The sequence below is a fragment of the Rhipicephalus microplus genome, unplaced genomic scaffold, assembly GCF_043290135.1.
Source record: "Rhipicephalus microplus isolate Deutch F79 unplaced genomic scaffold, USDA_Rmic scaffold_30, whole genome shotgun sequence".
Classification (NCBI taxonomy): domain Eukaryota; kingdom Metazoa; phylum Arthropoda; class Arachnida; order Ixodida; family Ixodidae; genus Rhipicephalus; species Rhipicephalus microplus.
The window spans coordinates 4,532,512-4,544,988 of record NW_027464603.1 but is presented as its reverse complement, the minus strand read 5'-3'; the positions used below and the strand labels follow the sequence as shown (position 1 = coordinate 4,544,988).

The window sequence follows — 12,477 nt, the reverse complement described above, 5'->3', positions numbered from 1 at the left end:
GTGTCAAGCTTTTGCAACATCTAAAGAGACTAAATATGGAAAGTTGCCTTTGTAAGTTAACATGACAGTACCAAATGGAGAAGCCACACGAGAGAACAATTCATCGTGGGCTAAAGAATGTGTTTTAAATATTATACACAGCTTTGCAAGATAATATCGACGAGTTTTACTCGTCTAGGTGTGGGAGGTGTAGGCCTGATAAAATGCGATGTTGCTTCAGAGCCTTTCATTCGTAATATTGTAATTTTATTCAACTCTTTCAAACGCGGCACCGTAAATTTCTACTGGGTGCTCGAACACGGCAAGCAGGTCGCGGGGCAAAATCTTTGTAACATTTTATTACCGAAACAGCGATCCTAGCAATGCTTGAGCTGCACTTGCTGTTTTCTAAATTGTAACCTCCTCAATCTCATCACTGTGATCAGGAAACAGAGAGGAAAAGTACAGCAGTAGTACGTAGAGAAATATTTAATTTCAAGCCCTTAAGCAATATCATCTAAACAAATTGCCAGTTCACTGTTGAATTCTCGATGGAAACAAACAGCTGATCAGGGACGCAAGCTTGGCTTGGCACTGGCTTGGCCGTTCATACAGAGCCAAAAGCCGCTGCAGGAAACTGGATTGCGGATCGTATTGAGACAAAATATTTTATACATTTTTGTTTTCTTTGTTTCATTTCTCTAATTGCTCTTGTGATGGCGTGGACCGCGCTTCGTGATCTCATGTACCGGCGCACTGTTTTTAAGTTTAGTATGGCGCACGATAATACATGATTGCGTGCTTTAATTTAAAAAGGTTCGCGAGTATGGCAGCAACACTGCAGTAGCAGCTGCATGCCCGGGTGGAGCGACTGATGCCCAGATGGAGGAATGTCAACCCGATGCCTTTTGTGTTGGCCGTTCTGGCAGTTCCGCCGACTTTATAGAAAGAGACGACCCCGTCGCTTGTCCTCTTCTCTTTTCCTTCGAGCATCAGCGACAACATTGACGGACGACGTGTTCGACTTCACCGTGCACGTGAGTATAGGTTGGTTTTTCATTCGAGTGAATTCTTGTTCAGATTTGCAACTTGTCGACTTCATCCTGATCACCTGTCACCGGCAATAAGTCACATACGTGTGATATTTAGGTGAAATAAATTATAATGCACATTTTCTGCTCCATTTGCGTGACTTAGCTACACCAGGACATGAGGTAAAGCCTTTGTCGCCTAGCCACTAGCAGGCAAGATCGATCACTCGCATCCTTCAGTTCACAAATCAACGCGCCTGCCTTAAAATTAGTAAGCTGCTCGCAAAGAAATCTTACAGAGGCAATTTTGTTTTCTGTGAACCATGCACCGTAGATTTGTCTTGAATAACAAAAAAAAAACTTGAAAAATAAATGTCGCGACCTTTTAGAAAACGCCGTGTCTAAGAGCTAGACGCGGCATTTTGTAAAAGGCTCATTAAATTCAGTATGTTTTCGTAGTTTCTGCTTGAAATTATTGTCTATGAATTTCATGGCCCAATCTTTTGCTTTGGCTGAAAATCTCGGCGGCAAAAACTTTGTTCAGTGTCCCTTTAAGGGCAGGTGTAGATGCCATCATTTCAGTCGCAAATCTTTTTGCTAGTCGGTCGGCTGGTTAACAATAGGGTACTAACTAGAGTTCCAGATTTCATCAGCAACACATCATCATGGCTTCATCAGATGCTGCATTATATACATTCTATCCTCGTTTTTAAATAGGTGTACCGTATGGTCCACTGTTACAGGAAACAAGCGAGCTCATGGACAGTGAGCCATGTTGTGCTAACTGGCAGCGAGGCTTGTGAATGGGACGCATGCGCATAGAATCGGGGTGCGCCCAGTTTTGTCTGCCATTTCTCCGCCTGTACGCATGACAGCATTGGAAAGCGCATCCGTATTTTAGCTGCGCAATTTATCTAGCCCAGTGCCTCCTGCTTCAGGGATTTCCTGTGAGCACAAAAAATGCATGATTTTAATCGTTGCTGCAGTGTTTTACAAGTTGTCACCGTAAAGCACATCATATTTTTCGCATAATGCTCGCTGCAACTAGCAAGTTTCGATGACTCAAAATGCTGTTCAGGTCTGATGTAGCAAACATTTTAAGCTCGTCCTCGTGACCATGAAATATTGGTTTATTAAATAATGGAAAGCAGAGTTGGTATCAGTTGATTTACAGTGTGAAAATGAAAAGTGCGAAGGACCGTGCCTCGCAAGTAAGCCCCGAGAGCATGAGCAGAGAAGTAGCAGATGAGGATGCTCATGCGCTGCATTTCCAAATCTCACCAGCACTAATGCTTGACGGACTGCTGGCCACGCACTAGCGTGTTCTTTCTGAAACAGGACTTTGGCCCTGTAAGCAAGTTCTTGAAGGGCATAAGTAAAACGTAGAATGGGTCCCCTAAATGCACCCATCCTTGAACCATTGGGCTTATAAATTAGTGCCCTTTTCAAAATACAACTATTCTGAGCTATAAATTGTGACAGAACAGTGCACGAAGTTTAAAAATGGGAAAAAAGTCTTTAAATGTCCCCTTTATACATAGTGTTCTTGTGATGTCACTTCTGCCGTTGTCGCCCTCTCCTGCCATGCCCGGGTAACTCCCTGGGTACCTACGGCAGTTCACGTGCTGCAGTGTGGTTTGTTGGGGGCTGGTCATCTGTTGCTGTGAACGATGTGGAAGCATTGTGGTTTTTTGTTGTCTTACTTTAACGAGCTCATTGGATTAGGAAGGCCTCGCTCGTTCACTCGATACAAGACCAGATAATCAAGATGTGCGACACATATACCAGCCACGGCGTACACCGGCTGCCCGCCACAACCTATGAGGGTTTATTATCTTGCTTTTACTACAAATTGCCTGGCCCAAAAACAAGTGAAAGCTCAAAATCTCTCGAGCCGCAATTTTAAGAGTGGATGTGCGAAGCGCAGCTGCTCCCATCGAAAACTAGTCGTGCAGAGCTAGGAAAGTTTACAAGAGATATAATATTATGAATATATTGTCACGGCCTACGCCACCAAAGTAGCAATGCCCCCCCCCCCCCCAAGTGTTTTAAACAGTGCTGATGTTGAGCTTGAGCCTCTTTGATTGCAATTTGTGGAAATAGTCGAGGAAAATATTATACAAGGCAGATAGCGACTTTGCGTGGTGTGTGCCGCAGTAATGCCAGTCATCACTTTATTTTTAGCGTATGCTTTAACACACTTTTCACTTTGTATTTTGCTTTTGTTGTACGCTAATGTACAGTGGAGTCACTGAACATGATAGAGACCGTGTATAGAATTAATTGACTAATAAAAAAAAATCCTGACGCCCAACTTGAACCGATCGGCTATACTTCAAAGTGAACTAATATTGTTTCCCATTCTTTATAGTTTGTTTCAATGCAATACCAAATCTCCGCGATCGCCATCACGATTTTAACCGCCTTCCTCGCCATCATGATTTTAACTGCGGACAAGTTTGTATGTACAGTATCTTGGTAAGCTATATCTGTTTGCAGGTAAATACTTGGCTATGGCACTTACCCGTAATGAAGTTGCACCTGAAGATGCAAATATTGCAAAGTTTCTTCAAGTAGCTTTTGTTAATCTGCACCAGCCAAATACGCTGGTACTTTTAGGAAAATTGGAATGTGCGTTCTCAATTTCAGGTTATAAGTTTCAGCGAAGAAACACCCTAAGCTCTGCTCCCTCTGCGTGGACTACTAAATCAACTTGCCTCACTAGCAGCTCATAATTTCTCAAACTTGCATCGTGAGGCAAAACTAAACGGGTGCAAGCACGAGGAGACAACATGGCAGTTGTAGGCGATAGATTCGGTTGGTGCCCGGGCATGTTGGTGGCGCATTTCGGAAGTGACGAAAAGGCGCTGCGAGATGCACGTGCACACTTTGTATAGTTGCTGTATTGGACAGCAAACTTTTTTTCTTATCTGAGCAGTTTTACCAAAGGAAGCTTCATCATATGGCGTGATAAATGAAGCGAATCCACAGGTTGAACCACATCATAGCCTCGCTGTGCTTTTGTACTTCTTTTAGCTCGCAAAATTTATTGACGGATAAGGCAGCACTTGTTTCTTTACCATATGATCATCTCCGGTGTGCTGCTGCCTCAATATTTCAAATTCTAAGCATTTACACCATTGTATGCTAACTTTTCCTTCAAAGTGAGACAAGCCACATGTGTATCGTAGATCAAGAAGCATGCCAGTTTTACGTACTTGCAAGGTAAACATCAGAAATGCACAGTTGATCAAAAATACTAGTTTAATGGTGCATCTACATAGCAGAGCACCTGTGGCACCTCGGGAACAAGATAATGCCACATATGTTACAAGAGATAATTAAAAAAGACAGGGGACGTTCCGTGAACAAATAGAAACAAAAATAAAATGGCACGTGGCAGCGAGCGAAGGCGGCAAGGGGGGGGGGGAGCCTGTGGGACTTCAGCGGATGAACGTAAGGTGTGTGTTTAATATGTGGAAGAAAAAAAAAATTCAAAATTTTGGCGACTGAAATGAGGGTGGCTTAGTGAGTGCGCTCATGACGAGAGTAAACACGGTTATTATTATTTTTTTTTTCAAATCTCTTTTGAAAGCCACAAAAAATCTGTATGTGGTGCAGCCTAACAGAAGGTCCGTGAAGGCAAATTATGCATTCGTCGTTGTACAAAGGCCTATTTTTTATTTTTTTTTTTCATGCGCACCATCCCCGCCGCGGTGGTCTAGTGGCTAAGGTACTCGGCTGCTGACCCGCAGGGCGCGGGTTCGAATCCCGGCTGCGGCGGCTGCATTTCCGATGGAGGCGGGAATGTTGTAGGCCCGTGTGCTCAGATTTAGGTGCATGTTAAAGAACCCCAGGTGGTCTAAATTTCCGGAGCCCTCCACTACGGCGTCTATCATAATCATATAGTGGTTTTGGTACGTTAAACCCCACATATCAATCAATCATGCGCACCATAAATAGTGCTCAAAATTTAATTGCATATGTTGTTTTCATCCTCGCTGTATTCCGTGCTGTTTATGATGTAAAAAAAAAAGTAGCACGCTGAAGTGGTGCTGCTTTTGGGCAACAGTTGAAAATGGCGGGGTGCATGAATGCGGAATACTGCCGCTTACACTCAAATCACTCTTGTGGTCACCTCCCACTGTTTGCAGCATGTGTTGTGTATACACAGCTGCATATTTCCTAGCTAGAAAAATTTGATTTTAGGTGTTTCACGCCATTTTCTATGTAACTATTCCACAATTGCACACACTGATCAGCAGGCTTTCAATTGCGCTGAAGGACACAGGTGCCATAAAATTCATAGTCGATTCTTTCAAGAAACCGTATGTAAAGGCTGAAGCTTCATGCGTACATACACACACACATACCATATTGTTTTTTGTACTTTATGATAGCTGCGAAGGTCTCATGTGCCTCCAAGCGTAACCTGTCTTATTTATTCTCCATCACCACAAAAGTTTTGTGAGTTTCAAATAAAAGTACTTTGCGCATGGCCACTTTTGGGTAATTTTTTGTGTAGGTGTTATTTGAGCAGCCTACTGTGTTTACTTTATAAGCCTGTATGTATATGTTGCATTATAAGGATGCAGAATGTGTGTAGCTGTACAATATAGATGAAGTGTAAAAATTAAGTGTGTATATTGTAGTGTTCTTGCAACCAATCTTACCACCGTATTCTAGAACGTCCCTCCACTCAACGCTTCACCTTCACTTGAGATGGCTGATGGGAGCGCCGTCTCTAAGCAGAGAAAATCGCTGCATGTCAGCAATAATCTGCTATGATTCTCGAGTAGCGCAGCGTCGCTTTCAAACGAGCAGCGGCACAGTGCTCAACTCTGTCAAGTGAAGGGTGAAAGTCGAGTCGGGGAGCGTTTATGAATATGGGGGTTAGTTTTGTTGTCTTGTTAACCTGCCATTAACACTGGATTGATGCTACTTTGCTCTAGCTGTACAGTGCTCTCCAAGGCTCAAGGAGGCACCACACGGGGAAGGCTCGGAGCAAACCATGCGTGAGTTTCCTTTCATTGTTACACTATGCACATATTAAGTGATAGACTTTAATGTAGGCTATTTGTATTGTGCATGTTTTTGGGGACATACAACTTCCAACACTTATATGTTCTGACGAAAATCACGCAAGAATGAGAGAAGCTTGTGCAAAAATTATGCGAGAGTGTAAGAAGCTTTTGCGTAAGTCTGTGAAATGAAGTTTTGAAATTTTGTGGCAATGTGTCATTGTACAGTGGTCAACAGTCTTGCTCAGCATGCTTGACTGCAGGGCTCCTGGCTGCACAGGCGCATCTACGGAGTGCCTGATGCATGATGGGCCAAATGTCAGCCTGCACACTGGTGCCTCTTATCCCCGTTTGTCTGTTACATCAGTGTCTCTTGTAAAGGGGATCAACTGTGCTACCTTTTTTTTTTTTCGAATGTAATGAGTTCTTTTTCCAGATTATTGTTGTTTTAAGGTAGAGCCTCACATTTCTATCAAATACTGAAGGTTCTATTTTTCCTTCTAGGTGCTATGTAGTCACTCCTTGTGTTACAATAGAGTGAACACTGTAATGAGAAAAGCTACTTTATGGAGTTAACTCACTCCATATTGACTTAACACACAGAATTGGTGAAAACTACACTTCATTCCAGCTGCATTAGGAATAATATTCATTTGCATACTTCTGTTTCTTTTGTTTGTTTGTTGGCTGGAGGTTTGGAGTATTGGGTGGCCAGAGGGCTCTGTGTAGTCTTTCTTCATCTTCCCAATTTTGTGAACATCAATTGATAGCCGTATGGGAAGCAGCCAGCATGCTGAAACAGCGGTGCAAGCATGCAAGATGTTCACCATTGCATGCAGTCAGTTGCTGTGAGCAACCTACTGCATACAATTAACTGCGAGTGGTGCTGCACTATGTGTGCCTCCTGGAAAGCTGCAATGGTAAAGTGCCACAATCGTATAGTAACATGGATAACATCGCAATTTGTTTGTTGAATAATTTTGCAACAGAATCAGCGGAGTTTCGGATAAATTTGTGTATCTGCCTGGTTCATCAAAGCTACAGAGTCAAATGCGGTATATACTCGCGTATTATGTGTACTTTTTTTGTCAATCCGGTCATGTGCGAAGCTAGTAGGAATCGCTGGCCTAAAAGCTCAACTGGGAATATATGTTGCAGGCGCTGTCACAGCTGTCTCAAAGCGGATTGTCATTTGTTTGCTAAGCCTGTTCAAATGCCCCCATTTTCTTGAAGTTCTTCCCAACAGTGCTCACAAAAACCAGTTCCCATGACAGGGTTATACCAGAGAACATAAGTACTCTCCAATAATTGTCGGGAACCCAACGTAAAGTAAGATGCAGACAAGGAAGCGCGATGCCAACACAGTGCTGTGTGTGTCGCCCTTCATGTGTGTGTGTGTCCATTCCTTGTCCCAGTCTTCTATTGCGTTGTGTTCCCTCCGATATCTAACCGACACACCCAAGCTTCTATGCTAAGTCTTATTAAACGCACTCTTCTGCTGGCTCCCATACTGAATATTGCATGTCGAAGAACTCCACGCTGATGTGCTTAGCGGTAGCACGGTTTCAGTTTTCTTCGGTAAGCTTTATAACAGCAATCTGCCTCGTATATAATTATTGTAGCCTATCACAAGGAACGGTAAAAACGCAATGGCCAGATGGCGAAACCGAAAAAAAAAAAAATTAGTGCGAAAACCTGCCTCATCTAGTTGATATGACAGGTCCTTGCACGCGTTCAACATCTGTGCTGTGTCTCGGGAATACATTCTTGCCGTGGAAGAGGTGGGAAGATGGGAGGCAAATCTTTAGGCATTTCGGACAACACATAAACAGGTTTCGGTTTTCAAGTTCGATATTCTAGGGAAAGCATAAAAGTTCATGGAAGAAGGGACCTTGCACTCAGTCCATTTTGTGTAAGACTGCACTCGCCTGCTCGACAAGAGATGTGCCTGACCAGAGCATCATGAAGTCAAATGTGTCTGTGTGTGTGCTGGCAAGGTGGCTCGGGCTGGTTGGGGAGGGCAAAGTATGCGAGCAAAAAGTTTCTTGTAGTAAAGCAGGCTGGCTAATTATACTGGTGAGCAAATTATGTGAGGATGCAAATTGTGCGAGTAAATATGGTATGTACTCTTGTATGTTTCAGCTCTATTGCTACGGATCCTGCGGATCCAACTTGGCATCCGGCAGCAACAAAGACAGGTTCTGCAGGAGGTGCGACAGCTGAAGCACGAGGTACGGCTCTTGTCCGTGCCTCAGCACGCCCAGCCAGCACAGCGCCCCTCTGACCTTCCCCGGCTGCCTGCTGGTACAATTAGAGAAGTGGAGGCAGCAGAGGCAGCTGTGCAGAGTAAAGCTGTGGCTGTGGCTTTGGTGTATATTTCTTGATTTTTAATATGCCTATGTAACATGCAGAAATTTAGTACTGCTTTAAGATACTGTGTTTCGGGAAACAAACTAGTCAGGTTATCTCATGAGCCACTGTACTACAGTCGAATATGAATAATTCGTACTCAAAGAGGCCAGAAAATTTGTTCAAATTAAAAGAAGTTCAAAATAATGAAAGTTACCATAATTACTTGAATCTAACACGCACCTTTTTTCCAATTAAGAGAGTTCATAAATCGCATGTGCGTTAGAATCGAGTACGAAAAAAAAAAATGAATATGGTCATTCTATTGCCATCGCCACTTACAAAATGGCCGCCCCCTACGTGCGTCGGCATGGCGCGTCGGTCATTTCTGCCTATGTGTTTCCCATGCGCGGCACTTCATACGTGTGCTGAGGAGTTCGTCATCTTGTAGTACATTAGCATCGACGGCATGGTAGGGCCGACACCAAAAACTCGACGAGTGCACCACAATGCGGCTTCTAAAAGAAAAGTCGTCGCGTGTGCCGGAACGGACAGAAATCGGGCCGCATCGCGGTCATTCGAAGTTCCCGAAACGTGCCTGCGGGACTGGCGGAAACGAAAGCAGAATATTGTCGACAGCAAAGATTCACGCAAAGGCTTCAGTGGACCACAGCAGGGTCGGTTTCCACAAATTGAAGAGCTGCTCGGCGAGCATGTGATTAAGCAGTGAGCGGCACAGCGGCCCGTGACGACAGAACTGCTCCAAGTGCAGGCTATGCAGTTAGCCTTAGAAAAAGGGCTAATGCAGAGCCATTTTAAAGCGAGCAGGTGCTGGCTAACGAACTTTATGAAGAGAAAAGGCTTTTCCCTCCGAAGGCGAACGGGCATATACCGGAAGTTGCCGGAGGAGTACGAAGAAAAGCTTCAGAGTCTTCAGAGGTTCCTCCTAAACTTGCGGCACAACAACGGCTACCTGCTTGGGCAAATCGGGAATGCCGATCACATGCCTCTTTACTTCGACATGCCTGGCACCACAACCGTCTAGGAGAAGGGGGCGAAGCAAGTTTGTGTACTGACATCGGGCCACGGTAAAACTAGACTGACAGCAATGCTCTCTTGCACGTCAGATGGGCATAAGCTTCCCCCGTACTTCATATTTAAACGGAAGACGCTCTCAAAAAGAGTCGTTTTCGCAAGTGGTGTGATCAAGCGGGCCAACGAGAAAAAAAGGGTGCGCGTTGCAACCGATGGCTTAGTTTTTTTTTTTTTTTTTTTTTTTTTTGTCGTGGAAATCGGGCGCGCGTTACAATCGAGATCGCGGTAGAATAGAGTAAATACGGTAAACGAGCGGAGGGCTCACCATGCAGTGATGCATGTGCATGGAGTTTTATTCACAAATTACAGGACATCCGTCATTAATTAAAGTAGTCAATACATGTCTGTACACGTTGGCCTTGCAACGAGTCAACAAGTTTTGTGTGCAGTTTGCAAAGCATTTGTACTTCGGCTTCAGTATTCTCCTGGCAAAAGAAGTTGCGCGCGGCAATGTCCAGTGCTGACACTCTTCTAAGACAACTGTGTTTCCACTGTTACCATCTGCGCTGCAGCCGGAGCGTGGCCAGCACATGATGAGAATGGAGGAGCGTCTCCACCTGGAGAAAAGCAGATCGGCATTCGAGAGAAACACTTCGCGGCAGCTTTTTTTTTTCTCTCTTCATGCGCGGTGTTGAAAAGAGAAGAGTCTCTACATAGCAGGAATGAAAAACAGGGAAGCGTGACACCGGCGCGTTGCAGATCGGCATGAGAGAGCCAACTCTCTGCGACAGCGTTTTTTCCCCTCTTTCTCTTCATGCGCAGTGTTAAGTGGAGAAGAGTCTCTACGTGGCAGGGACGGAAAAAGCCGAAGCGTGGCACAGGAATGTCGCAGATTGGCATTTGGCAAACATTCCACCGCAGTCTTTTCTTTCCTTTTCTTCATTTTCTTCTTCAAGCACAGCGATGAGGTGTCTGAAGTGCCACCGCAGGATTGGGCGGGGTGCTGAGAGCATTTTCGGAGCGCGGTATAGCTTTGATAGGACCACAGTGTCAGTTCGAATTAAGTGTGTTGGAATTAATGAGATTCGGCTGTATTTACTATAGTCTGTGAAGTCCGAGTGAACTGTCCTAAGCTAGCAGACGATGTAGGCGGCATCGTGTGTTTGATGGGCAGTGACTAGCAATAGCCTGCTTAAAACAGACATTCAGTAATTTTGTTCATTTATCACCCTATTTCGTGTCCGCTGCGGCTCTCTCTACTTTGAGCTACAGTTCACCCTGCCTTGTGTTAGCCGATTTCTTACTTTTTTAAAAATCTAACATGCACCCCATTTCGCAGTGTGAAGAAAAATGCACCTTTGTTTATTGTGATGAGATTTCTATAGCGACATGCCTCTTTGTTGGCTATCACAGAAAAATATAAACAGCAAATGGTGCGACCATCTAGTGCGACTTTTATTTTTCTATCAGTTTCATCTATGACCAAGATTTGGTCGCTCTAAGGTTGCCTCTTAGTACGCCTTGATCATGTTCATTTATCTTGTTGTGCTCTGCTTACAATGCATTGATTAAAAACATGTCCAAGCTTCTTTTTGAATTCCACATATTTTATCGTTTTTCACCTGTAGAAGCTACTCCTGGTCAACATTCAGGCAAAGACATTGTAACCTCGAAGAAACGTGTATTGGAATTTGAGCACTGTACAAAGTAATTATACTATTTCATAGCTAGAATCAATATTTATTAAGGGTTATAACAGTGTTGTATTTGATTTCATAACAGCGAAACTGCATTCAGAGAAGGACTCTGAAAGGTTCTTACACTGAGTATGAGAGGGCTGATGTGGAAACCATTTTAGGTCAAGTGAGTTGAAGTTAGCGTAAAAAAACAATGAAATGTTGTGATGCCCAAAAATTCAAGTTGTTGTTTTCAGTGTCCTCTTCTTGCAGATATTTATCATGAAAACATTTCGATGTGCTGTTGCGTTTACGCCATCTATGCTTCTTGCATTTTTTTACAGCGCAAGCACCTCCTGCAGATTGGGGGACGTGGCCTCCGAGAAATTGGTGTGAATGCCATGAAGGCTGTATTGGCACATGACGTGCAAGTGCTGTACAGCCTTCATGGCAGAAAAGGGAAAAGGGCCTTTGTGAACCGGAGGCTCTGTAGATTAGTGACAGGTTAGACTTGTTCATTGTTTTATGTGTGTGTACCCTTGTGTATTCTCTGTACTGCAGTGCTTCATGTGTACTATGGTATTTCTGTTCTTGTATGCAGATGTCATCTGCCAAAAAGCAGGGTGCGACCAGGCGGAGGCCTTCAACTTTATTAAGAGGTGGCTGCCAGGGTCTGGTGATCGCTGTGGGGGCAGGAAGCGGCGCTTCAGAGAAACATTTGTTGTGGAGCAGCCCGATGATCCCCACTCTCAGAGTGCAGATTATCGGCTGCTCGCGGCAGCTGGCTTCCTGCCCAGCCACAGCAGCCAGGGCCTTCACAGCACCACTGTCACTGTGCCTCCAACGCAACCTGACCTGCAGTAGAGCGGGCCTTTTTTAGTTGTGTATATATATTTTTCAATGTATACATTTTTTGTTGTACCAAATAAATAAAAAAAAACAAAGAATAAATAGTCTGCAGACTGTCGGTGGTGCACTGTTCGGCTAGCTTATGCTGATTCGGAAGCACCATCACCATGTTTTAGTTACAAAAAAATGCTCTAAACTATGAATATTCTCGATTACCATGTGGGGGACATATGTGGGGATTGCAAGTGGGGGACATACGCTTTCAGCATTTACTTCCTAACGACCTTTTCGATCTGCTGTACCAAATACCAGTACCAAATAAAGCACTCGCTATTGCAAAAGATAAATTGGTAAAAAAATAAACTACACTTGTAGTGTTAGCAAAGGGAATGAGAAATAAAAGATGAAATAGATCGAGTAACTGCTTTCAGTTTTCAGAATTCAATTTTCTGTTGCCCCAAGTATACAGGGCTGCAAAGCTACAAGAGCGGGTCATCGAGGCATATTGTTTAAATATTTCGGTAAGAAAAATTCCCT

General features: G+C 44.0%; 1 protein-coding gene across 2 annotated transcripts; it reads left to right on the top strand.

Annotated features, from left to right (window-relative positions):
• Positions 1 to 831: 831 nt before the first annotated feature.
• LOC142786753 (uncharacterized) lies at positions 832 to 12,042 on the top strand. Of its 2 annotated transcripts, none has more exons than XM_075884388.1 (5): positions 832 to 1,016; positions 5,963 to 6,025; positions 8,174 to 8,262; positions 11,436 to 11,595; positions 11,693 to 12,042. In XM_075884388.1, exons 2-5 carry the CDS (start codon positions 6,022 to 6,024, stop codon positions 11,953 to 11,955), a joined length of 516 nt encoding a protein of 171 aa, XP_075740503.1. In that variant the 5' UTR covers positions 832 to 1,016; positions 5,963 to 6,021; the 3' UTR covers positions 11,956 to 12,042. The 2 variants fall into 2 exon arrangements, with proteins under 2 accessions (XP_075740503.1, XP_075740502.1); XM_075884387.1 differs by having other exon boundaries at positions 8,174 to 8,400.
• The last annotated feature ends 435 nt before the right edge of the window (positions 12,043 to 12,477 follow it).